Source organism: Beta vulgaris, chromosome 9 (assembly GCF_026745355.1).
Source record: "Beta vulgaris subsp. vulgaris cultivar EL10 chromosome 9, EL10.2, whole genome shotgun sequence".
Classification (NCBI taxonomy): domain Eukaryota; kingdom Viridiplantae; phylum Streptophyta; class Magnoliopsida; order Caryophyllales; family Amaranthaceae; genus Beta; species Beta vulgaris.
The window spans coordinates 1,315,262-1,341,616 of record NC_079210.1 but is presented as its reverse complement, the minus strand read 5'-3'; the positions used below and the strand labels follow the sequence as shown (position 1 = coordinate 1,341,616).

General features: G+C 35.9%; 1 protein-coding gene and 1 non-coding gene across 2 annotated transcripts; one reads left to right on the top strand and one right to left on the bottom strand.

Annotated features, from left to right (window-relative positions):
• Positions 1-1,912: 1,912 nt before the first annotated feature.
• LOC104902582 (photosystem II stability/assembly factor HCF136, chloroplastic) lies at positions 1,913-11,486 on the bottom strand. The gene is made up of 9 exons (XM_010690401.3): positions 11,035-11,486; positions 8,602-8,837; positions 7,963-8,093; positions 6,978-7,110; positions 6,435-6,557; positions 5,437-5,511; positions 3,329-3,444; positions 2,693-2,777; positions 1,913-2,194 (listed from the first exon to the last, which is right to left on the bottom strand). The coding sequence occupies exons 1-8, from the start codon at positions 11,396-11,398 to the stop codon at positions 2,711-2,713; spliced, it is 1,245 nt and encodes a 414-aa protein (XP_010688703.2). The 5' UTR covers positions 11,399-11,486; the 3' UTR covers positions 1,913-2,194; positions 2,693-2,710.
• A 100-nt stretch (positions 11,487-11,586) lies between these two features.
• On the top strand, positions 11,587-11,659 carry TRNAA-AGC (transfer RNA alanine (anticodon AGC)). The gene has a single exon. It is a non-coding gene; the product is annotated as a tRNA-Ala (tRNA).
• The last annotated feature ends 14,696 nt before the right edge of the window (positions 11,660-26,355 follow it).

Below are 26,355 nucleotides of genomic sequence, written 5' to 3'. Positions count from 1 at the left end.
TACAAAAGAACATTTATTTGGCTTACAGAAAACACAAGTATTTTTTAAGTTCTTCAATGATTTATCTAGAGCACTGTCTCACTCGCATACATTTGAGACACAAACGCACATTTACGTGCCTTTCCTCTTACAAAATCTAAAATTTTCCTCTAAGAAGACCAAAGATTTGCATACTTCTAATATTATAATCCATTGTACAAATATTCATTTCTAAACTGCAAAAAAAAAAACTACAAAGAGAATCTGGAAACCCAACCCTATAAATCGAAAGATACCAAGAGGTAGGGTCTATTCTCCCTAACTTATTTTCAATTTAATTCAGTTCAGCTCTGGACAATACTTTTACCCGCACATATCACTATTCATTTCAATTCAATTCAATTCAATTCGTTCGGTTCATTTCAGTTCAGTTGTTTTATGCTGAAGAGAATAGGCACGTAGACAATAAGATTAAAGAAGAAAAAGTAAGATCTAGTTAGCTTAGGTTTTAATCGGACATTGCTATTATGTTTAGGTTTTTTTTCCATCTATGAATTATTTAGTTTTGATGTGTTTCAAAGCTAAACATATCCTCCCCTGGAAGATTTACTATGTCTCTTCCCAATCATATCCTCAATATTTACATATCATGCTCATTGTATACTTGAAAAATTGGTCTATATATCGCACCAAATGTAGCTTTGGTGTAAATAGCAACACAAATTAAAGTGAAAATTTTTGTAGCTCTGGCAAAATTAGTTGTCTTTTACAAGTCTAGTGTCATTGAACACACCCATAAGTCCATAACCAATAGCGACTAGTTTGATTTCATTAAAAGCCTAGTTTAATTCATTTAGTGATTAAATCTACTTTTATATTAAATTAGACCGTCTTTTTTAATAATTTCTGCTACTTGTTATAGTCTGTGTTAATCCTCACACATAATTTATACTTCCTCTGTTCTATAATAAGTGAAACACTTCTCTCTTTTATGTGAGAGCTTTTTTAGAGAAGTGTTTCACTTATTATGGAACGGAGGAAGTATATAATTGGTGTCATATAGTCCCTTTTTTGTATTCTAAAATACATGCGAGTAATTTTGATGAATTTGTCTTAATTTTGTCCAACCGCTAACCGCTACCTCAAACGCTAGTGCCAAACAGGGCCTAAATGAAATCCCAAATCATTTTCTCATTGATTGTACTCGACAAACTTGACAATTGATATCTTCAATTGAAAATTGATGCAGACTGCAGGGTACTAGATGTAACTTTTTAATTTGTTATGTTCAATTGTCATAATCTGCTTTTAGTTATGCTAAATTACTAGATGTAATTGACAAATTTCACATTTGAGTGAGTTTACATTATTTGGAATTTGATTGCTATTTGTTTTTTTTGGGTTGTGAAATTATGAGCCAATGAGTTAATTGCTAAACTAGTGAATATTCTTAATCTTAAGAGATGGTTAATAATAAGATTGTAAAGAAGAGGAATGGAACTCTAATTGCTTTGTTTAAAAGACAAAAAAGTATGAAACAAGCTGGTTTTTCGCAACCTCAAACAACCAAAGTTGATCAAGCCTTAAGAGTGTTTTTTTGCAAAAAAAATTGTGATATGAAGTTAAAAATTAATTTTGAACCCTGTTTTTTAAAATTTTGGATCCGCCGGTGGTGAAATGTATATAAATTAATTACGCAATCCTCAAATGTGTCCTTAGTGCAAATTGGTGCCACTTGCATATCAATAACGTCCCCAAGTGCCCAAAAAAGTGATTCTGGATTTTAAAAAATAAAGTATTTCGTCCATTCTGAAATAAGTGAAATAGTTCTCTTAAAAAATTCTCATGTAAAAAAGAGAAATATTTTACTTATTTCAGAACAGAAGAAGTATACTTAAATACAGCCAACTCAAATTGCTCAAAAGTAGACCCATTAGGCTCAAACTATAGATATTCTTAGAAACTTCTTGAAATGTACAAAACCAGTTCATGCTGATCAAATCCAATTAGTCATGGTCTTCCTCAAAAAAGAGAATGGATTTCCAACAATATTGGTATATAACAGCTTGATACAAAAACAAAAGATCCTATTATAATTACAATATCATATATGTTGACAATGAAAAGAATCATTTCTGCTTCCTTGGGCACAAGATAAAATTGTAAGGGGGCTCATAAACTGATACAAAAACTCTGACCACAATCACTGAAGAACCTGCAATCATATATTTTGATATTGATAGTCAGAAGAAACTCTGTACCAGCTGAACTAAAAGGATATGCTCCACCAAACATCCACTAGACAGCATATTGTTAATCTTCTCAGTTCATTTAACATGCTAGTGCAAACAGGTGCAAGACTGTAGGTCGAACGATTCACTGAAATTGTATCTTAGTTCTGTTAAATTTGGTTCAATTTCAGTCACATTTCTCACTAACCGACAGTATATTTATACAAGTAGAGGGTCCTACTTCATCACCGATTAGGAATAACAATGCTATTCCTAATACATATACATGATTAATATATATTCTGTCGATTAATGAGGAAGGTGACTGAAATTGAACCAAATTTAACAGTTCTCCTAATATCTTGCATATGGTTTTGTCAAAAATAACATCATCCTATCATATACATGATCAGTTCATGCTAAGCAAGTAGTGTAAATCTCTCGACAAGATACATGAAAAAGTGATGCAGTAACTGGCTTACCATAAGTATAGAACATCTTCATCCAAGATATCTAAGCAAAACTCCATCATTTCCGAGCACAAACCCTATCTTTTCATCAATAAACCTGCAAATCACAAGATTACCTCTCTGATAATATGGGGAACTCGTAAATTCATGAAACAACTAGATATTTAGCAATGGGCCAAGGAGAGGGCTTAGTTGGTGTGAGTTAGAACCCATATACCATGCATCTAAAGAGAAACTAAGCTAACAATTACCCTAAAGATACTACTCCGTTACAGAGCACATGCACCATTTCTATATGGCACACAAACCAATCATTTCAAACCAATGTGATTATGTTTCAAAGGAGGGGATGTATTGTGAAACATCCAAAAGAAGAATCGGTGCTGGTATTGTGAGACATCCAAAAGAGGAAAATGGTGCATGTATTGTGGAAAGGAAGTAGTATAAGATAAGTGTGTGAAAGACTGAAGGGGACAAGTAGACGTGACTCAATGGGAATAAGGAAACAACTGTTTAAATATTTCTATAGTTTTCTTTTGGTATCGAAATAAAGCACATTCCAAACAAAAAGAAATTGCTTTCTCCTTTTTCTTAGATGACCAGACGATTAGATGTTCAAGAACAAAAATCTTTAGGAAGTAAGCTTACTTCACAGAATAAAGATTCGCAGCTATGTTATCAGCTGCTTTGTCACGCGTCCAGGACTTGCCACCATTGGTGGTTCGTAATAGTATCCCACTTCCTCCAGCTGCCCAAGCTTCATCCTAGATATCAGATGAAAGTTTAGATCAGCAAAAGTAAATCGTTAAAAGAACCCTCAACATAACCAGGTAGAGATATCTTAGCAGAAGCTAAAACATTTGTGGTTTTACCCCTAGCAAGTACACAAGCTCTTGCAACAAAAAATGCTCCAGTTATTAATAGTGTTATAAGATATTACCATAATGGCTAATGCACTCTATCTTGACAAGTAAACAACTAAGCTCTACCACTCATCTGTACTACCCCTTTCACTTGCAATATAAAAATAATTTTTAAGAAAATCTATGGACTTCTGCGGGCAAAGGAAGCATAGAACAATAATATCAGAGCCCATAGGATGAAATTAAGCTAATGCAAAAGTAAAAAAATCAATTCGATTCAACAAATACAGCGAGTGTCAACTTTTTGTTGGAGTCAAAGATTCACTATAGTCTGGATTTTGGATATTGGTGGAATGAATTAAATGGCTCGTTTTTACTGTCAAGCAAACTTCCTTGCATATCAGATTAAGGGTCAACTGGAAATACCATCTCAGTTATCAGAAGCATGAGGCCACATAGATTTAACTACCACCCCCCCTCCCCCCGCCAAGAGAATATATAGGCACCTTTACCCTCCCCGGCCACAAAGGCCTGAGGAAAACCACATTGGAGTAACTTGATGGGATGGCTGGTGAAATATCACAGAGGAAAAGCAACTCTTAATGGAACGGTCACAGCAAAAGGACAAACAGACAATGTCAAGTAGCTAATTCAGATAATTAACCAAATCGACTTCTCACCCTTCTACAATGTGTCACTTTAAAGGCAAAGAGAGCAAGACTATCAAATCCTCCTCTTGTGTCAACCCCCTTGCTAACACTAACAAAGGAAAAGAAAAATGTCACTCTTTCGAGACCTAAGAGGCTAAGACCACCGGGGCTTACTGATCGGAAATAATAGCCCAAATGGAAAATTTGACTCCTGAAGCAAAGACAAGATTTGACAGATGATCTAGCCTCTTGACATGTTGCATGAATAGAAACTTCCCCTTTGGAGGATTAATAATTATCTTCCTACAAGGGCGAACATTTATGGGAAAGGATGCAAATTAGCCCCTTACGGAAAATATGTGGACAAGAAAACAGACTCAGCTACCCAAATTAAGAAATTGCTTCACTGCATCGGCGTTCTGGTAAGCAAGAAAACTAGGCCTCAAGATCAAATAAAGAATTGTACAGCTGAAATTATCTTGTCAAAAAAGGACAACGATGATCAGAAACGAACTATACACTTTGTGGCAGGACTGTGGAGCTTATGGCTCTATAGGAATCATCTTATTTTTACAGGATCTGTCACCCAACTAAATATGTCAGTAAAGCAAGCTCAGTCTTGGGTGCAGAGGAATAGTTAAGACCAAGCTATACTCCCGTGATGCATACAACAAAATTCACTCCACAGATTGAACCACCCCAACCAAACCAGGACCCTCCGCTAATTCATGTGAGCACAGACAACTCCAAATATTGGTTTTGGTATAGAAGATGACAATTTCTGGAAGAAATCGAAATTCGGAAGTTCTGGAACAAGTTTTCTGCGGGATGGGTAGTCAAGGAAATCTAGGATCAGATGCAAAGCCACACTCATGTTAATACTTAATATAGAGACTAATTACAAAGGGATTGAGACTACTTAAAAAAAAATTACAAAGGGATTGAGCAGGGTCAAGACTCAAGATATCCACCGACTCTCTAATGTATCTTCAAAAGTTCAGTTTCACTTTAGAATGAACACATGCATGCAGTCTCAACTACAACCTTCCACTGACACTCCGATACCAATGATTAGAACTTGAGGTCATCCTGAAGGACAGTAAGAAATGCATGATGCATTTCTTCAACAACCATACGAACCTATTCCGGAATAAACTCATAAAGGGTAAAGGAATGTAAATTTGCAATTGTGCATTTATCTTCTTTATAAATCATAGAAGATACCAAAATCATCAATAAATACCTGTGAGCGATATCCAACGTCGAGAATGCCAAAACCACGACTTTGTACAGTCACTTCCTCAAAGTCCTCGGATATCTAAGTAAGAAAATAACACTAGCATTAGACTGAGACTGAAGGCAGCAGCAAAAACTTCAAAAATGTCCACATATTTCATAATCGATAGTCAGAATATAAACATAAGCAGACTCGAGTTTAAATCAGATCCAAACTCCACATGCCATCCGGTTCCCAGTTTCCTTTCTGACAAAAAACCCCACATAACATAATTTTTGCCACAAGAAACTTTTCAAGCAGGTGCTGATTCCAACATTGCTTGTATACTTTACAGAATAAAAAATTTGCATCAGTCCTGATTAAGATAAGGCATATATTACAGATTATGGGATCTGTTCTTAGTCACTAGAATTTAGAAAGTAAAGGACATGTGAACCCAGAAAAGTAGAGAGACGAAGAATATATATAAGTCAGGAACAATAAACTAGAACATGTAATATAACCTAATCTACTCAAGCTCTACTACCACCAATGTGCATACAGTTTCCAACAAGCTGACTTACAGATAGCCAACAAAGTGATTATGGAAGAGAAATGACGGTTCAAATATGTAACAAGTGTATGATGTAACACTTCAGGCAACTAACCAGCAGGTCCAATTTTAACATACTAACTACAAAATCATATGCTTTAACAAAATAATGCATTCATCCTCTTTCCTTTCCCCACTCTTTAGTTTTATATGTCATTAATTCTATACACAGACACGAACGTAAATACTGAGAACTTGAAGTAAAGTTCAGGAAGATTATTAGTCTAATGTGAGCAAGATGGCCCAGAAAGACAGAAAGAGAAACTGCATTTGAAAAATTGTACTAAAAAACAGAAAAAAAATTCTAAAGGTCCAGCAACTCCAGAGTAGGGTTTGACAATGGCGTATTATGATTGCATGATACAAGAAAGTAATCAAATTTCATGTGGAAGTAAAGGATATTAGCACATACCCCGGAACCTTTGCTTAGATACAGCCCACCACCACGTACAAGCAGCCAAAGACCACCATCAGCTCTCCAACCCATGTTCTGAATTCTTCTTGCAATTGATCGGTTATGTGGCTGCCAGTAAGCCTGAACATGATTCATACTATCAATCGATAGGGTCCACGATGCTTGGTAATCAAGAATCTGATAATATAGGAGATTTTGTCTAAAGAATGACAAAAATTCAAACATGAAAAGATACCAAGCTTCATGTTACTCAAAAATATTGTCAGAAGATAGCAAAAAACAAATTCTCCCTTTGGGAACAAGTCAATGGATGGAAAATATACATATTGTGCTGCAGAGTTGATGACCAAACATTTGCTTAAGAAAATTAGAAAATTTCTCTCATTGTAACCATAAATCTTAAAAGCAACCCAATGAAGAGACACTCGATCTCAAACCAGTGAAGTTCATAAGAGAATCCTCAAATTAGATGGTCATGGCAACATGTATAGAAGGTAATTAAATTATCTTGAAATTGCAAAAGGGAATAATGAAAGCAACCTGGCCAGGTTCCCAAGTTAAAAAGAAGTTTCCACGGCTTGAAACCGCAACATATTTTCCATCTGGGGAACGATTCACAGTATTGAAGGTACCCGTGTAGTAACTTGCACCACTAATACCGCTTGAGACTGTTCTGCAAAAGCAACGAAGCTCTATAAGTAGATGAACATTCCATTCCTGTCTATGTAAAAAGAAGCTTTTAAGATAAATCATTTATAAGAGAATGTCTCCACATTTAATACACCTCTGACTTAATCACCCAAGTTCTCTTCCTAGAGTTTCCCACTTTACTGTCAGATGGCTCCTCTGATTCAGGAACGTAACCAGAGAGAGGCGACGAGTTGATAAAGAAGGAAGATGTTCATTTCAGCAAAATATGACATAGTATGAAAGCAACCAAAGGCTGCAGAAGTCTCTATTAAGCAAAACAAGAATGAAAGTATTATAGCAAGCAACAACCAAGATATGACACACCATTGCAAGGCAGGCTTCCAGTAAAGAAAGTGACATCAAAAGCATATATATATATATATATATATATATATATATATATATATATAATATATATATATATATATATATATATATATATAGAAGTGAGTTCATATGAGAATGCATACTTATATGAGAAATGAGAATGAATTTTACACGCTATAACTCTTACGAATAAGTGATGTAACTTTAATGAAAAAGTGATGTAACTCCAAAAACAAAATATTTGGAAAAAAAATTCAAAAAAAAACAAAAAAAAAATTGAATTCAAAATTTTTAAGAGAGATATAACTCTAATGAACAAGTGTTGTAACTCTAAACCAATCGTGTGGTTGAAATTCATTCTCATTTCTCATGTAAGGGACATTCTCATGTGATCTTGCCTCTATATATTATATATATATATATATATATATATATATATATATATCTTAACAAAGGTTTCAATATACAAAAGATATAAGTAACAACACAAGCTTTCAGAATAAATCACCTGTTAAGAGTAGCCGAAACAGTCTCCTGTACAGCAGCCTTCCAGTTATAACCCCCATTTGAAGTACTGTATATTGCTCCCTCATCAGTTACCATCTCTGCACTGTTGTCACCTGTTGCCTTTATATACACCTAAAGAGACGAACTACCATTTAGTAATTGAAAAGGTGAAAGAAACCTACAATTGAAAATTAAAAGGGAATCAACTTCAGCGCAATAGATAGAAAGACAACCATCTGAAGTTGGTTAAAAAAAATTATTGACTCAAATTAGTAAACCTAATCAAGCATTATCATAAGGGAGTCCCAAAAAGCTTCATTTCAAACTGATAGTCAATGTAAAGGACTTCAAACCAAACAGTGGCCACTGACGACATCAAATTTGTGGCAGGAAAATAAGAGCTAGCAACTTCAATCTGCTTCTAAGAGTAGATGCTGCATTATGCTCACAATGAATGGTGGATAGATGGATGGTATAAAACTTTTAGGTGGATGTGGCCATGTAGCTATGGGGGATTTACGACCATATGACATACCCCAACCATGCACCCATTGCCATCCTTAAAGTCACATGTAATGATTATTTACAGACTACATTGTCGGAAACAACCCAAGTATTGAGCGAGAGAGAAACAACTTACCATATCTCCTGGAAGCTGAGAACTCAATGGTACCCTTTTCCAGTTTTCCCCAGCATCATTAGTGTACAATAGAATTGCAGGCTTACCAACTATCCAACCTTCCTTCCCTCTGAAGCTTATAGAGTTGAACCTGTAATTAAAATCCTCTTCTTCAGCTGATGCTATACTACGCGGCACCCAAGACTGTCCCCCATCCTTTGTCTCTAAAATCGTTTGCCTAGTCCCTAACAAAAATCCTGCAAACCATACATTCCTTCAACCTTAAACAACAACTGACATAGAAAAAGTGACTGAATTATTAAACAAAATATCGACTGAACTAATAAAAGGTACAAAAAAGGACTAAATCATAAACCATCCTTACATAGAATTATAAACTTAGCAATGTCGAAATTTGGAATGTCAGTCTCTAAATTACATGAAAATATTGAAACAATACCATTCCTAACTCCTAAGTGACTCTTCCCCTCTGTCATCATTAAGAAGTTATTTCTTCATTCATATTATTTATTACCAATCTCCTAAAGAACTAAATCTGCATTTGTTCACACAATTCATAATTCAGTCTGTTTTTCTATTACACACAATTCATAATTCAGTCTGTTTTTCTATTACACTTTCTTACTTCCGTCTATTTTTGTACAATTTGGCACATATCTTAAGTCAATTTCTGTCAATCATTTCACAATCTTATCCCAATTAAAAACTTCAATGATGTAAAACAGAACATAATAAATTCCAATCAACAAATATTAATATAACAATGGAGAACCTCAATGCCCTCACTCTGCCAAACTTTCCGAAATCCTACACTACCAACCCAGTTTTCTCATGACAACAAAATCCGATCCAAATTGTCCAAAACTTTCAAACATAAATGGATAATTTGTCCGAACATACCTCTTATATATCACTTGTTTGCGATAAAATGACTAAATATTGAGATGTTTCTTAGTAATGAGTTAATGACTAACAACTCTTCGTGTGATTGGTTTGAATTTGTTAACTAGTAAGTTAACTAAATACTACTAAAATGGATATTAATTAGGTTTTTCTTTTGGGTTGAGGTGAGAAAAAAAGAACGAGAAGGATAGACTTACTACACTATCCGGATCAACTAACCTTCTATAATTTTTCTAGCAATCCAAACAAAAACAAGAAGAATAGACTCACTACACTATCCGGATCAACTAACCTTCTATAATTTTTCTAGCAATATACATTAGCCAGAACAATTGTGAAAAGATTGTTTATAGCAAAACATGGTACTATGGTATATAAAAGGTATGTTCTGACATGAAAATGTCAATTCATCTCCTAGATGTACATCAGTTGCTATTTTCATAAATAAAGTATTACTAATATAAAGTCGTAAAACAACCTTCTATAATTTTTATAGCAACCTAAAAAAATTCTAAAATGTTAAGTTAGCCACAGCAATTATAAAAAGTTGTTTCTCGCAAATCATGACATTGTGTTATATAAAAAGGTTGGTTCATCTCCTAAACGTACATCAAGTGGCATTTTTGTAAATAAAGTATTACTAATATAAAGTCGTAAAACAACCTTCTATAATTTTTCTAGCAACCTAAGAAAATTCTAAAATGTAAGTTCGCTACAGTAATTATAAAAAAAAAGTTGTTTCTCGCAAAATATGACATTTATGTTATAAAAAGGTTGTTTCATCTCCTACACGTATATCAAGTGGCAATTTCGTAGATAAAGTATTACTAATATAAAGTCGTCAAACAACCTTCTATAATTTATCTAGCAACCTAAAAAAATTCTAAAATGTTAAAATGAGCCACATCAATTATAAACGTTGTTTCTCACAAAATATAACATTATGCTATATAAAAAGAACTTGTTTCATCTCTTAAGACATACATCAAGTAGCATTTTTATAAATAAAGTATTACTAATATAAAAAGTCGTAAAACAACCTTCTAAAATTTATCTAGCAATCTAAAAAATTCTAAAATGTCAAAATTAGCCACATCAATTATAAAAAATTGTTTCTCACAAAATGTAACATTATGTTATAAAAAAAAAAGTTGTTTCATCTCTTAAAGCATACTACTAATATAGTCGTAAAATAACCTTTTATAATTTATCTAGCAATCTAGAAACAACCTAAAATATTAAAATTAGCCACATCACAAAATTTAACATTATGTTATGTAAAAAAAAGTTGTTTCATCTCTTAAAACGTACATCAAGTAGCATTTTTATAAATAAAGTACTACTAATATAAAGTCGTAAAATAACCTTCTACAATTTATCTAGCAACCTAACAAATCTATAATGTTAAGTTAGCCACAGCTATTATAAAAAGTTGTTTCTCGCAAAATGTAAGTACACCAAGTGGTAATTTCTGTAAATAAAATAATAGTGTTATTAAGTCGTAGAGGTCAAATATTTTTAAGAAAATACCGTGATTAGGATCATCAGGAACAAAAGAGATATCAAGAAGAACAACACCAGCATCAATAGGAAGGTAAATTCTCTCCCATTCCGATAACGCATCCTCCGATTTCGCTACCAGAGGAGAGAGACTCAACGCAACAGCGGCAGCCGAATGCGCTAGAAACTGTCTGCGCGGTTGTGGTTGCGTTTGTGGTTGCGGTTGCGGCGAAGAAGAGCATGCTTTAGGAGGAGAATAACGGCGTTTTTGAGTCAGAGGAGAGAGATTGACGCGGTGGCGGAGAGAAGTAGGAGAGGAGAGAGAGTGGAATAGAATGTGTGTTGATGTAGCAGCGGTTGATTCGCTGAATTGTAGTGGTGCTGAAGACGCCATTAATGGAATTTTCTCTCTCTAAGAAGCTTTTCTTGTGTTTCTCTCTCTTATCTTTGTTGTTGTTGTTGTTGTTGTTTCTTTTTGCATCAACGGTTTCGCGGGATAATGATTTTGTTTGGATAACGTTGCAACGAACTTGTTTATGTTTTTTAATAGTAGTATTTTTTTCACGGTAAAAAAAAGCAAATGGGGATGTAGCTCAGATGGTAGAGCGCTCGCTTAGCATGCGAGAGGTACGGGGATCGATACCCCGCATCTCCATGTTGTTTTTCACCTCTTCTTTATATTTTTCATAAAATACCATTTCTGAAAAACTACCTTTACCTCTTTTTTTTTAAATAGAACATTTTCATAAAATAGTTATGTGGGACCTTGTTCGTAAGATTCGTCTTAATATGTATAAATATTAGCTTTTTACAATTTTTACAAATACAAACTAGAAATATTAGTACTCAACGTTTTGCATTGTCATGCATGAAAAGTGAAAGTGTAATAGTCTTTTAAAGGTAAAATGATTCGTGTATGATTACTTCCAGGCTTCCAAAATTACCTACTTATCCGGGTATATATCTCCTGCTAGGCTGCCAGATGTCTATATATTTTATTGAAACTTTTACAGTAAGTACTTATCCGAGTAACTATTAAGGAATGTCCTCTCCTAAAAAAAAAAAAAAACTACTAAGGGTATTGAAAAAAAATACCGTCTAGCCAAAAAAAGTATGGTATATTATGCGAATTCGAGTAATAGTAATAAAATTTTTCTCCCTCCATTCTTTAATAGATGCATTATATTGTCTTTTTTAGAATATTTAAATATCAATTATAACCATGTTTAATTACTAAGTTTCACAGATATTTGTCATTATGTTAATTCTTATAGGGTAAATCTGAATACATATTTTTAAAATATATATAAATAAAGATATTAATAGTGAATTGTATTGTATGTGAGTAATTAATGAAAAAGTAAAAATAAAGATGATGTTTGAAGGTTTAAGATATGAGCTAAGCTGAAAAGGAGTGAAGTATTCCATATGATGAAGTTTAGTGAGATTCAATTACATGAAATATGGACTTTCCAACGTCAGCTTCGAAAATTGAAAATACATGTGAGATGTGACCCAACAAAACAGCAGTATCGTCAAAAGGCCCAAAAACCACAAAATGAAAACAAACAAAAACAAACCAATTTTCTTTTTTTGATGTCCAACAAACAAAAACCATGCATTATAATATCTTACTTTAAACTGTCGGTGATGGGCATAGATTATATATAGATATTGACCTGTTTTATGACATGACTTCATTTGATGCACTACCAATTTCAGCATTAATGTGGGTTTTTTTAACGTTATATTCTTGTGTTTTTTTAATTTTTACATCATACTTTAATTTTTTAAAAAATTTACATATAATCTTTAAACTTACTTTTTTAAAGTAGTATTATAAACGTCTCATTGTGAGATGCTAATATGGGCATCTCACACAAAAAGACAAAAAAATTTGATACCAAAACTAAGTTAAAGTGGTACCAAAATAAAGTCACGGTACCAAAATGTAACCTCGGTATCAAATTTAAAATTGGTACCAAAATAGAGTTGGTACCGACTTACTCTATTTTGATACCACTTTGACTTAATTTTGATACCAAATTTTCTTTGTCTTTTTATGTGATATGTCATTTTAACATCTCACTATGAGACGCCAATACTTTCTCTTTTTTAAATGCACAATGGTCCTATCACAGATTATACATCATTACCAAGGATGTTTTGGCCTACTGGTTAAGATTTAGGTGCTGTGAACAATAGGTCACATGTTCGAATCTCTCTCCCCTTTATTATACTTTGTACGGCTTTCGTGGCTCTTATGGATAAAAAAAAAACAGATTATACGTCATTAATTTCGTCTATTTTCTATAATCAAGTGGAACTATTCTAATTTGTGAATATTCCCTTAAAGCGTTAAACTATATGTAAGTTAATTTTTTCCAATAAATTTTAAAAATAAACAAAATTAATAATGTATAATCAACGATAGTGCATCGTGCATTAAATAGGATAACATTAAAAGCGTCGTGTATAATTTTTTAAAAATTAGTAGGATTTAATGTAGAAATTGAAAAAACACAATAATATAACGTAGAAGAATCATTTTATTTATATAGTATTCCTAAAAATATATTCCAAATTCAAACTTACGCTTGTTGTTGACCTTTAGGTACTCTTAATGTAGAATATAATGAGACTCCAAAGAATAATGAAATTTGAAAACAACCCAATTATTAGGTTTTTGCCGACACGTGAGAGCCCACTTTGGTCTTAGTCCACTTACAATTTAAGAAAGGAAAAACTTGGAAGTTTATTATTCACTTTGGTCTTAGTCCACTTACAATTTAAGAAAGACTTCAAATCAATTAAAATGATTATACTCCCTCAGGTTTGATACTTTGTTTTTTCATGGTTTTAAAAGACATTTTCTAATACTTAATATCTCTTATTTCTTTTAAGTAGAAATTATAAAAATTAATATTATAACGTTACATATATATTGAAACGAATCTTACAAGATTATACATAATTATATTTTTACTTATATAAAAAATCAAAAAAATAAGTGGAAGTTGGCCGGTAACTTGATTTTCCAAAATAGAGTAAAAAAAACGGAGCGAATATTTGATCTAATCAAATCTTGTTTTTCCTTGTTAATCTTTTTTCTACCTTCAATCTAAACTAATACCTGCATTAAAAAAATCTAAGCGTTATTCTGACATTAACATATTGCTTTACTAATTAAATACTCCTTTTGTTTATGGCAAAATAACTATTACTCATGGAGTATGAGTATGAGTATATGTATATATGGTTAATAATAATATTACACTATAAAAGTATAATTGCTGGAGATAATTTTTGTGACTTTGATGGTCTTTTAGATGGTAACATTGAGACGTGTCTCGTTCGAGAAGATGAATAATTGATATTGATTATTAATTCATCAATTGATTTAGTTGTATAAACTCTTTCATCAATTAAGAGGTCATAACTTGTAAGTTAAAGGATTGATAGCAAATTGTTTTCTTTGAATTTTTTTATTGATAGACTCTTTCGAAAGTTATATATACAATTTTATGATGTACATAACGACATGTTATAATATATATGGATCATTGCGTTTCAGATGAAGATAAAATGCACTTTAAATATATATAGTATAGATAAATAGGTTGTTTCACATAAAAAGGTATATTTACTAGGAAAAAACTAATCACAAATTCACAATACCCAAGTTTAAATATGCTTATAGTAACAAGGTTAGGATAATCATCACTACATACACTAATAATGGAACACTAATAATGTAGCTTCGGTGTAAACTTTCTGCAAATGCACTTTAATGTATCTTTGTTTTCTTTCATTCTGTTTTATATAACTTTTTGCTGTTGTGTATTTGTCAATTTCAATAATTTATTGTATGTTTGTATCTTTTACCAATTCGAACTGTAAATGCACTTATACTTTTGATTTTAAAAATAGTGGAGTATATAAATTTAGAATAAATCTAGTATATCAAATAAATAAAGTAAAATCTTACAAAAGCCTTTATAGGATGGGGATTGTTTCGGAAATGTATGTTGAAGGATAGAAGATGTAGAAGCCTCTTTTAAAATTTACCAAATTTGCTCTAATTTTGATAATTGTCAATTACCAATTACCATCAAAATTCAAACCATAATAGTCATTTGTAATAATATAATTACAGACATATTAATATGATATTGTCAAAAAAAAAACAATAATGCTATGATTCAAGCTCCCATATTTCTATATAGTAAGAGTTATGTTATATTAATTTAACTAAAAGTATTGGGTCAGACCGTCTGACCCAATATGTTTCGTCGGACGAAGCCGCGAGAACGGAGCCGCTGCTCCTTCTTCATCTTCTTCCTCCGCCGTCGGACAATATATTCTCTTGGAAACAAGTAGTAACAATGGCGGTCTTCTTCTATTCGTTTCTTCAAATTGGTTCCTTGGAGTTCGTTCTTTTTTTCTCTCTTTTTTTCTTGCCTTCAATTCTCTTATGCGTGATGCTGGATGAATGAAGCCAATGACTCATTTGGTGGTGGGGCCTTGGCCACAACCAGGTAGCGTAGGTATTATACAATTTTCAGTTGGGCTTTGAATTTTTTCAGTTGGGTATTGATATTTTTCAGTTAGGTATTGTTTTGTTTTAGTTGGGTTTTGTTCTGTTTCAGTTGGTGCTTTGTTAGTGTTTCAGTTAGTTCTTGTTGTTATTTCAGTTGGTATTTAATATGTTTCAGTTTGTGCTTAATATGTTTCAGCTGCTCTTATTTTTCCTTTCATTCAGTTGGTGCTTTGTTAGTGTTTCAGTTAGTTCTTGTTGTTCTTTCAGTTTGTGTTTAAAAAAATTTGAAACCAACTGGAAAAAAAAAAGACTAACTAAAAAAAAATGAAGACTACCTGAAAAAAATGAAGACTACCTGAAAAAAAATGAAGACTACCTGGAAAAAAAATGAAGACTACCTGAAAAGAAATAAAGACCAACTGAAACCAAGTGCGTCTAACTGAAGCACAAGTGCTTCTAACTGAAGTGGTCCGACCAGTTGTATCGTGTCATACGAGTCTGACACAATACGTTCTCTTATTTTAAATCAAAGAATGCACTATTGTCATAAAATAAATCAGCTCATGTATAACACAAGTTACTTATGTATTTTGCAAGTTCATTATTACCTGTAGTTCCTACAAACGATGGGACTAATGACATATACTTGAATTCTCAACGTACATGCTATATAATGGGTTCTCATCCTTCATAAACTAAGAGTGTAATAGGAACATTCATCGACAAAAGAATCACTCTAAGATGATCATCTCACGATTATTGAAAATGAATCGAATTAGATATTTATATTAAATTTGGTTTACAATGGAAGTGTAAAATGGAGCATAAGCTAGTAGTGTTCTCATCATTCATAAACTAAAAACATAACACAGTTTACCAGAATCATATGAACTAAAAGCTCTCTAAAAGTGTAATAAGAACATTCATCGACAAAAGAATCACTCTAAGATGATCATCTCACGACTATTAAAAACGAATCGAATCAGATAGTTATATTAAATCTAGTTTACACCAAAAGTCTAAAATAGAGCATAAGCTAGTAGTGTTCTCATCTTTCATATACTAAAAGTATAACACCATTTACCAAAATCATATGAACCAAACTGTAATACTCCGTATTTTGAGAATTAATTCGTATTAATTAAGAAAATATAAAGAAGTTAATAAAAAGGTATTTTAATATTACTTACAGAATAATAAGAATATAATAATATTAATACGAGTCGGTTGTGTTAATTTCGGGTTTATAAAGGTTAAACCGAGTTCACCCGATCTAGGGTTACCACTTTTGGAAGGGGTATAAAAAGGGAAAGTAAGAGGAGAAATTTCAGAAAACCCTAAATTCTTCCTTCCTCCTTCAGCCGTCACCTTCCTTTCCTTCTCTTTTCTCTCTCGCTGCTCTCCTCTTCTCTGTCGCTGTTCCCTCTCTTTCTTCGTCTCTCTCTCGCCGTGTCTGCTGTGCGAGGCTTCGCGTGGACGAGGCTTCGCGAGTCCGAGCTGCAGGCGTGCCGGTGTGTGCGAGACGAGCAAGGGACGAGGTTTGTGCAATTGGGCGAAAGGCGCGCGACGAGGGAGCCCGTGAGTGTTCGAGGGGTGCGAGGGCTGCGAGCGACAGATCTGCGCGAGGTTGCTGTTGCTGTTGTGCGACGAAGCTCGAAGTACGAGTCGAGTGGTTCGAGTTGTTGAGCGAGGGACGACGAAGGCTTGTGCGAGTGGTGCGAAGCTCGCGTGAGCGACGAGGCCTGCTGCTGCTGTGCGCAGGTGTGTGCGAGGTGCGGTGCGAGCCAGGCAGGGCTGTGCGACGAAGTTGCGTGCCGTGCCGGAAATCGGTCGCCGGAACTTAATTTCCGGCGAGCTTAACGGTATAAAACATTTTTTATATATTGAATATATTATATTAAGTTTGATTATAATTTACGTTTTCATAATTATGTTAAATTATAATTAGTATTAATATTTCAAGTTAATGAGTTTACTTTACTGATCTAAGTATAATTGCGGATCTGACTTTCGGAAAAAATCTGGATTGGACTAAGACTTTTGGACATAAGACTTTGGACATAAGATTTTGGACATAAAACATGGTTGGGCTTAAGTTAACTGGTTTGGTAAAGATAGTGGACTAATGACACTAACTAATATTAGTATGTTCACTAGCTTTGACTCCTAAAAGACGTTAAACTCTTTATAATAAGAAAAGTAACGAAAATTCTTAAACAAGGGGTTTATTAATCGTTTACTTCGAATTATTAAACCGTATAGTCTTAGTTACGTAGTAGTTGTTAATATTACCAACGACGTAGCACTAAAGCTTTTATTTAACGGTTTAGGTCCCAATTTCATAAGCGGAACGTTCGATTAAGACAGCGAAAATTCTCCGTTACAAGGTACGTACGCGTACCAGTTTAATCCCAAGTATTAGTATCATGATTAGGTTGCAATCTATGTTATTGGAACCTAGAAGCATGATAGGGAATGTTTGATTGATTGAGATTGTCTGGTTAGACATTTGTAATTGAAATTGATATGTTGCATGGGAATGCGTAATTCTATCGTAGTATTTCAAAGAGCATTTTTAATCTATCCATAGTGTAACAAGTTGTTACAAGAGATATGATTTGAGCATAAGAGGACAGGTAAATGATTCTATGTATCCATAGTGTAACAAGGTTGTTACAAGAGATACGATTTGAGCATTTTAATGAAGAGAACAGGTAATTGTTCTATGTATCCATAGTGTAACAAGAGTGTTACAAGAGATACGATATGTGGTTATGAAATGAATGGTTAATATTAAAATGAATTATGGCAATATCTTGTAGCTGGACTCCCTACAAGTGATGAACAATGGGGGGAGTGTGGGACTTGTCCTACGCTCCTACGCAGGCCTACTGTGACGACAGTAGTGTCCTTATATTTTGACACTCAAGTAGGCGGAAGGTTCCGTTCGATCTTGGGGGTATGCATACTAAGGTGATGGGTGTAGACGGAACAAAACCGTATTTGATTTCATCTAATAGACCAAGTTGTCTATTAAGGATTCAGTAGCCCGTATGATTCTAGTGAGATGACGGTGCCCGTTCGATGCCAAAAATGAAAGATTAAAGGATGTAGATAACGTAGGTTCATATAACAGTGGTAATGTATGCATACATTATGTTCATATAGTTTCAATGGTTCATTACGTACTCAGCATAGCTGACCCTGTGTGTTATTATGTGTTTGTTGTCCTGTGATGAACTTTGATACTTCAATGGGGAGCAGACTAGGTGAGCTGGTGCTGCTGCATGACATCAAGCATATGGGGGCTAGACTGTAGTTTGAAGTTAACTTTTGGTTGATCATAATGAATTTTATAGAACATTATTAATGGTTGGTGTGTGAATAAAGAGGGTCATTGATGATTCCCGAGTTGTATTAATTTTTAATTCCGCTGCATTTGTTTTAGAATGTTTGAGTTACATATTTCTATTATTGCCTTGCGTTCCATCGCGGCGGTAACGCCCCCGAGGTCGACGCGACGCAGCAGTGGTAGGCGCGCGTGGATTTTGGGGGTGTTACAAAACTGGTATCAGAGCCGAAGGCTCTGAATTTTAAAGACGTTTTAAAAACGATTTCAAAATGGGTAGTATGGGATAGGAGCATATAGAACATATTATGTTATGTGCATTAAGTCATAGGAATGATTGCAAATGTGATTTCGTTTCGTGTCTTGAACTTGAATCTGCTGTTTGATTGTTCAAATTGAAGTTGCGAACGATTCTTGCAATATTCAAATATGAATAGGTAAAGAGGATGTACAAGGATGTTTCAAAAATGGTGTTGAGCTAAAACCTTATTTTTGCGACAAAACTATTTACTTGATTGGAACAATCGTTTTGTCTCTTAAATATATAAATATGATATATGTTCGAAAACCTTTAAGGATACTTTATGATATTCCTTGTTATGGGTGTGACGTCTCATGTGAGATGTTTGTGTTGCAAGTCAATAAAGACTTAATATTTGTTCGTGACAACTGCTTGCTATATGTGCAATGTGTATTGGTTAAGAAAGGACAGGATGATATGTGTCACTGAGATAGCTATTATGTTATTTTCAGCGTAGAATGGTTCGGGGGGGAGGCACGCCTGAAACCTCTCTGAATATCGAGCAATCGATACGTGACTTGGTGCAAATCACTGCCAACCTAGCCCAAGGTCACAATCGTGAAGGGGATTTTCTGAAAAGGTTGCCCGTAGGAACCCACCAATACTGAATGGGAAAGGGGGACCTGAAGAATTAGAGAACTGGGTTGGGGAATTCGATAAACTTTTCTTCACCTATCTTGCCCTGATGAGAAAACTGTGCCCTTAGCGAGCTACTACCTTCAGGGAGTGCTCATTTCTGGTGGACCCAAGCTAAGAGCAACCTCCTGAGTCAGCCTGGTTTTGGGTGGGAAACTTTCAAAAAGGCCTTAAGGGACAAATTTTACCCTCCATACCTTAAGAAGCAGAAAGCCCAAGAATTTATGATGTTGGAACAAGGGACTCTGTCTGTTGAGGAGTACTACCGGAAATTCATCGAGCTGATGAGATTTGCCCCGGAAATAGCACCTACTGAGGAATCTAAAGCCTCACGTTTCGAACTAGGACTTACCCTTGACCTGCAAGGAAGACTAGGGGGAGATACATTCACCTCTTTAGATCATGTGTTTGGCAAAGCTGCTCATCTTTATGCCATCAGGAAGAGAGAGGAAGGGGGTAAGCAGGGTGAGAAACGAAAAGATAATCCAAACCCTGAGGTCCAGAAGTTTGAGAAGAAGCATAATGGGAACCAAAACCATCAAGACCCTCAAAGGAATTTCGGTAAGGGACCCAATAACAACAACGCTAATCCCAACAACAATAACCGCAATAACAACACCAATAATCGCAGACTGAGCGTGTGTATAGGTGTAGAAAGTGCCCTAACAATCATTCTGGTAGAGACTGTGAGGGTAACAAGGTGGAATGTCGAGAATGCGGGAAATTGGGACATAGGGCATATGAGTGCTATTCGAAGAACAAACTGAACCCTAATGGCCAAAAGAATGGGAATTATGGGGACAAACCTCGAAATGGAAATGGAAATGGGAATGGAAATGGGGGAAGTGCTTACAATGGGAATTCTAACTACTCCAAGCCTGTAACCAACACCAATAATCAGACATCTAATGGGAACAATGCAACCAATTCCCAAGATAAGGGCAAGGGAAGCTGTATATGATGTCGACTAGAGAACAAGAGGCTCGAAGGGATGTTGTCTCGGGTACATTTTCTATCAACTCCACTCCTGTTAAAGTATTGTTTGATTCTGGAGCATCATTGTCATTTATTGCCCATTCAACTGTTAGGACTTTAACATTGATCGAGTCTGAGTCGATTTCTATGCCTATAGTCATTCCGTCGTGAGACTGTTAATGCTCTAAAAGATTTCTAAAAGTGCCACTGAAAATAGGAGAGTTTCTTTCCTTCTGACCTGATAGAGTTTAACTTATCAAACCTAGACATCATTTTGGGGATGGATTGGCTTGGAAAGTACATGGCTAAGATAGATTGCGATGCGCAAAAGTGGAACTGAGAGATCCTTTCGGGAAAAAGAGTGTCATATAGGAGAATACCTCGAGAACCGGAATTAAGGTATCAATGCCTTACAACTTAAGAACTATGTAGACAAGGGATGGCCTCTATTTATGTGTTCGGTGAGAAGAATTGAGGATGATCCGTTAAGACCTGAGGATGTGCCAGTAGTCCGAGAATTTCAGGATGTTTTTCCTGAAGATATACCTGGTATGCCACCAAGGAGAGATGTAGAGTTCACCGTTGACCTAGTACCTGGGACTGGACCAATTTCGAAAGCCCCATATCGAATGGCTCCAGCAGAAATGAACGAGTTGAAAAACCAATTGGAGGAACTACTAGACAAAGGGTATATTAGACCTAGCATGTCACCATGGGGAGCACCTGTCTTATTTGTGAAAAAGAAGGATGGTAGTTTGAGGTTGTGTATAGACTATCGAGAGTTGAACAATGTCACTGTGAAAAAACAAGTACCCATTGCCTAGGATTGATGACTTGTTCGACCAACTTCAGGGTGCGGGATGTTCTCCAAAATAGACTTAGAGGTCAGGTTACCATCATTGAGGATTGTTGATCATGATATACCTAAGACTGCTTTAGGACTAGATATGGCCACTATGAGTTTACGGTAATGCCTTTTGGGTTATCTAATGCACCTGCAGTTTTCATGGATCTTATGAATAGGATCTTTCGACCCTACCTCGACAAATTTGTCGTTGTGTTCATAGACGATATACTGATCTATTCTAGGAGCAAGGAGGACCATGAGGGTCATTTGAGAGTCATTTTGCAGACACTTAGGGACAACCAACTATATGCGAAGTTTTCGAAATGTGAATTTTGGTTGGAAAGAGTGTCATTTTTGGGTCACTTTGTCTCCAAGGAGGGTGTGTCAGTCGATCCTGCAAAGATCAAAGCCGTGAGTGAATGGCCTACTCCAAAGAATGTCACAGACATAAGAAGTTTCTTGGGTTTAGCCGGTTACTATAGGAGATTTGTGAAAGACTTCTCCAAAATAGCAAAGCCCATGACCACTTTGATGAAGAAGGATTGTAGGTTTAACTGGAATGAGGACAGTGAGAAAGCTTTCAAACGCTCAAAGAAAGGTTAACATCAGCCCCTGTCCTAACCTTGCCTACGGGAATGAGGGATATGATGGGTATAGTGATGCGTCCAAGAATGGGTTGGGTTGTGTTCTTATGCAAAATGGGAAGGTCATAGCTTATGCGTCTCGGCAGTTGAAGCCATATGAAGTCAATTACCCAACACACGACTTAGAATTGGCCGCAATAGTGTTTGCCCTAAAAATCTGGAGACACTACCTTTACGGGGTGACTTGTCGAATCTTCACTGATCACAAAAGTCTCAAATACATCTTCACCCAGAAAGACCTTAACATGAGACAGCGCAGATGGTTAGAGCTCATCAAGGACTATGACTTAGACATCCAGTACCATGAGGGTAAAGCCAACGTCGTTGCTGATGCTTAAGTCGCAAGTCTAGCCATAGCCTGAATACATTAGTCGTTGCCGACAAACTTTGTGAGGAGTTTTCTAGACTCCAGTTAGAAGTTGTTCATGAAGGGGAGGTAGAAAGATTGCTGAGTGCCTTAACCATCGAGCCCAACTTTCTAGACGAAATAAGAGAAAATCAACCTGGGGATGTGAAGCTTGAGCGAGTCAAAGCAAAGCTTAAGGAGGGAAAAGCAGAAGGGTTTGCGATCCATGAGGATGGAAGCATAAGATATAAGGGTAGGTGGGTGTGCCACAAAAATGTGAAGAATTGAAACAAAAGATAATGGGTGAGGGTCATAACACGACTTATTCCGTCCACCCAGGGGAGATAAGTTATATAAGGACCTCAAGAAGATGTTCTGGTGGCCTGGGATGAAAAGAGCAGTAGCTGAATTTGTTTCAAAATGTCTAACATGCCAGAAAGTCAAAAGTGAACACAAGAGACCTCAAGGAAAGATTCAACCTTTAGACATTCCGACATGGAAATGGGACTCATATCCATGGATTTCGTTGTAGCCTTACCTAGGAGTCGGGGAGGCAATAATACCATATGGGTGATAGTGGATAGACTAACCAAAACAGCAAGGTTCATACCTATGAAAGATACGTGGAGTATGGAAGCCTTAGCCAAGGCCTATGTGAAAAATGTCATTCGATTGCATGGAGTACCCACGAGTATAGTATCAGATAGAGATTCGCGATTCCTTTCGAATTTCTGGAAAAAGGTTCAGGAAGCTTTTGGTAGTGAGCTATTGATGAGTACAACTTTTCACCCAGCTACAGATGGTCAAACTGAAAGAACTATTCAGACCTTAGAGGACATGTTGCGAGCATGTGCCTTAGAATACCAGGGATCATGGGAAGACCATTTGGACCTCATAGAATTCTCATACAACAACAGCTACCATGCTAGTATTAAGATGGCACCATTTGAAGCACTATATGGGAGAAAGTGTCGTAGCCCTTTGTGTTGGAACGACATTAGTGAGACTGTGGTGTTAGGACCTGAGATGATTCAGGAGACAGTGGATCAGGTGCGATTCATTCAAGAAAAGATTAAGGCTGCACAGGAAGGCAGAAATCCTATGCGGATCAGAAGCGAAGGGATGAGAATTACGAAGTCGGGGAAAAAGTATTGCTTAAGGTGTCTCCAATGAAAGGAGTGATGCGATTCGGGAAAAAGGGGAAGCTAAGCCCTAAATTCATAGGACCATATGAGATTCTGGCGAGAGTAGGCAAAGTCGCTTATCGCCTAGATTTGCCCAATAACTTAGAAAGGGTCCATAATGTGTTTCACGTATCCCAACTCCGGAGATACGTACCGGATGAGTCACATGTACTTGAACCGGAAAATGTCGAAATAGACGAAACCTTATCCTATGAGGAGAAACCTGTCCAGATCTAGACCGCAAAGTGCGTAGTACGAGGAATAAGGACATCAGAATTGTCAAAGTGTTGTGGAGAAATCAAAATACTGAAGAAGCCACCTGGGAAGCCGAAGATGCAATGCGTCTGAAGTACCCTGAGCTTTTTCAAGAGGTACGTGAGTTACGGGGACGTAACTTTTCTTTTAAGGGGGAAGAATGCGATAGAATTTCGCGCTTTCACCCTAAAGTATGTTAATTATGATAGTTATTTGTAATTATTGCTGATCTGTTGTGCGAACGTTAGAAAACGCTTATGAAATTTTGGGACTTAGAAGTGCAAAAGATCGTCGTTAAGACTGGCTACCTCCAAGTTTCGGGACGAAACTTCTTTTAAGGGGGAAAGCCTGTAATACTCCGTATTTTGAGAATTAATTCGTATTAATTAAGAAAATATAAAGAAGTTAATAAAAAGGTATTTTAATATTACTTACAGAATAATAAGAATATAATAATATTAATACGAGTCGGTTGTGTTAATTTCGGGTTTATAAAGGTTAAACCGAGTTCACCCGATCTAGGGTTACCACTTTTGGAAGGGTATAAAAAGGGAAAGTAAGAGGAGAAATTTCAGAAAACCCTAAATTCTTCCTTTCCTCCTTCAGCCGTCACCTTCCTTTCCTTCTCCTTTCTCTCTCTCGCTGCTCTCCTCTTCTCTGTCGCTGTTCCCTCTCTTTCTTCGTCTCTCTCTCGCCGTGTGCTGCTGTGCGAGGCTCGCGTGGACGAGGCTTCGCGAGTCCGAGGCTGCAGGCGTGCCGGTGTGTGCGAGACGAGCAAGGGACGAGGTTGTGCAATTGGGCGAAAGGCGCGCGACGAGGGAGCCCGTGAGTGTTCGAGGGGTGCGAGGGCTGCGAGCGACAGATCTGCGCGAGGTTGCTGTTGCTGTTGTGCGACGAAGCTCGAAGTACGAGTCGAGTGGTTCGAGTGTTGAGCGAGGGACGACGAAGGCTTGTGCGAGTGGTGCGAAGCTCGCGTGAGCGACGAGGCCTGCTGCTGCTGTGCGCAGGTGTGTGCGAGGTGCGGTGCGAGCCAGGCAGGGCTGTGCGACGAAGTTGCGTGCCGTTGCCGGAAATCGGTCGCCGGAACTTAATTTCCGGCGAGCTTAACGGTATAAAACATTTTTTATATATTGAATATATTATATTAAGTTTGATTATAATTTACGTTTTCATAATTATGTTAAATTATAATTAGTTAATTAATAATTCAAGTTAATGAGTTTACTTTACTGATCTAAGTATAATTGCGGATCTGACTTTCGGACAAAATACTGGATTGGACCTAAGACTTTTGGACATAAGACTTTTGGACATAAGATTTTGGACATAAAACATGGTTGGGCTTAAGTTAACTGGTTTGGTAAAGATAGTGGACTAATGACACTAACTAATATTAGTATGTTCACTAGCTTTGACTCCTAAAAGACGTTAAACTCTTTTAATAAGAAAAGTAACGAAAATTCTTAAACAAGGGGTTTATTAATCGTTTACTTCGAATTATTAAACCGTATAGTCTTAGTTACGTAGTAGTTGTTAATATTACCAACGACGTAGCACTAAAGCTTTTATTTAACGGTTTAGGTCCCAATTTCATAAGCGGAACGTTCGATTAAGACAGCGAAAATTCTCCGTTACAAGGTACGTACGCGTACCAGTTTAATCCCAAGTATTAGTATCATGATTAGGTTGCAATCTATGTTATTGGAACCTAGAAGCATGATAGGGAATGTTTGATTGATTGAGATTGTCTGGTTAGACATTTGTAATTGAAATTGATATGTTGCATGGGAATGCGTAATTCTATCGTAGTATTTCAAAGAGCATTTTTAATCTATCCATAGTGTAACCATGTTGTTACAAGAGATATGATTTGAGCATAAGAGGACAGGTAAATGATTCTATGTATCCATAGTGTAACAAGGTTGTTACAAGAGATACGATTTGAGCATTTTAATGAAGAGAACAGGTAATTGATTCTATGTATCCATAGTGTAACAAGAGTGTTACAAGAGATACGATATGTGGTTATGAAATGAATGGTTAATATTAAAATGAATTATGGCAATATCTTGTAGTTGGACTCCCTACAAAGTGATGAACAATGGGGGGAGTGTGGGACTTGTCCTACGCTCCTACGCAGGCCTACTGTGACGACAGTAGTGTCCTTATATTTTGACACTCAAGTAGGCGGAAGGTTCCGTTCGATCTTGGGGGTATGCATACTAAGGTGATGGGTGTGAGACGGAACAAAACCGTATTTGCATTTCATCTAAT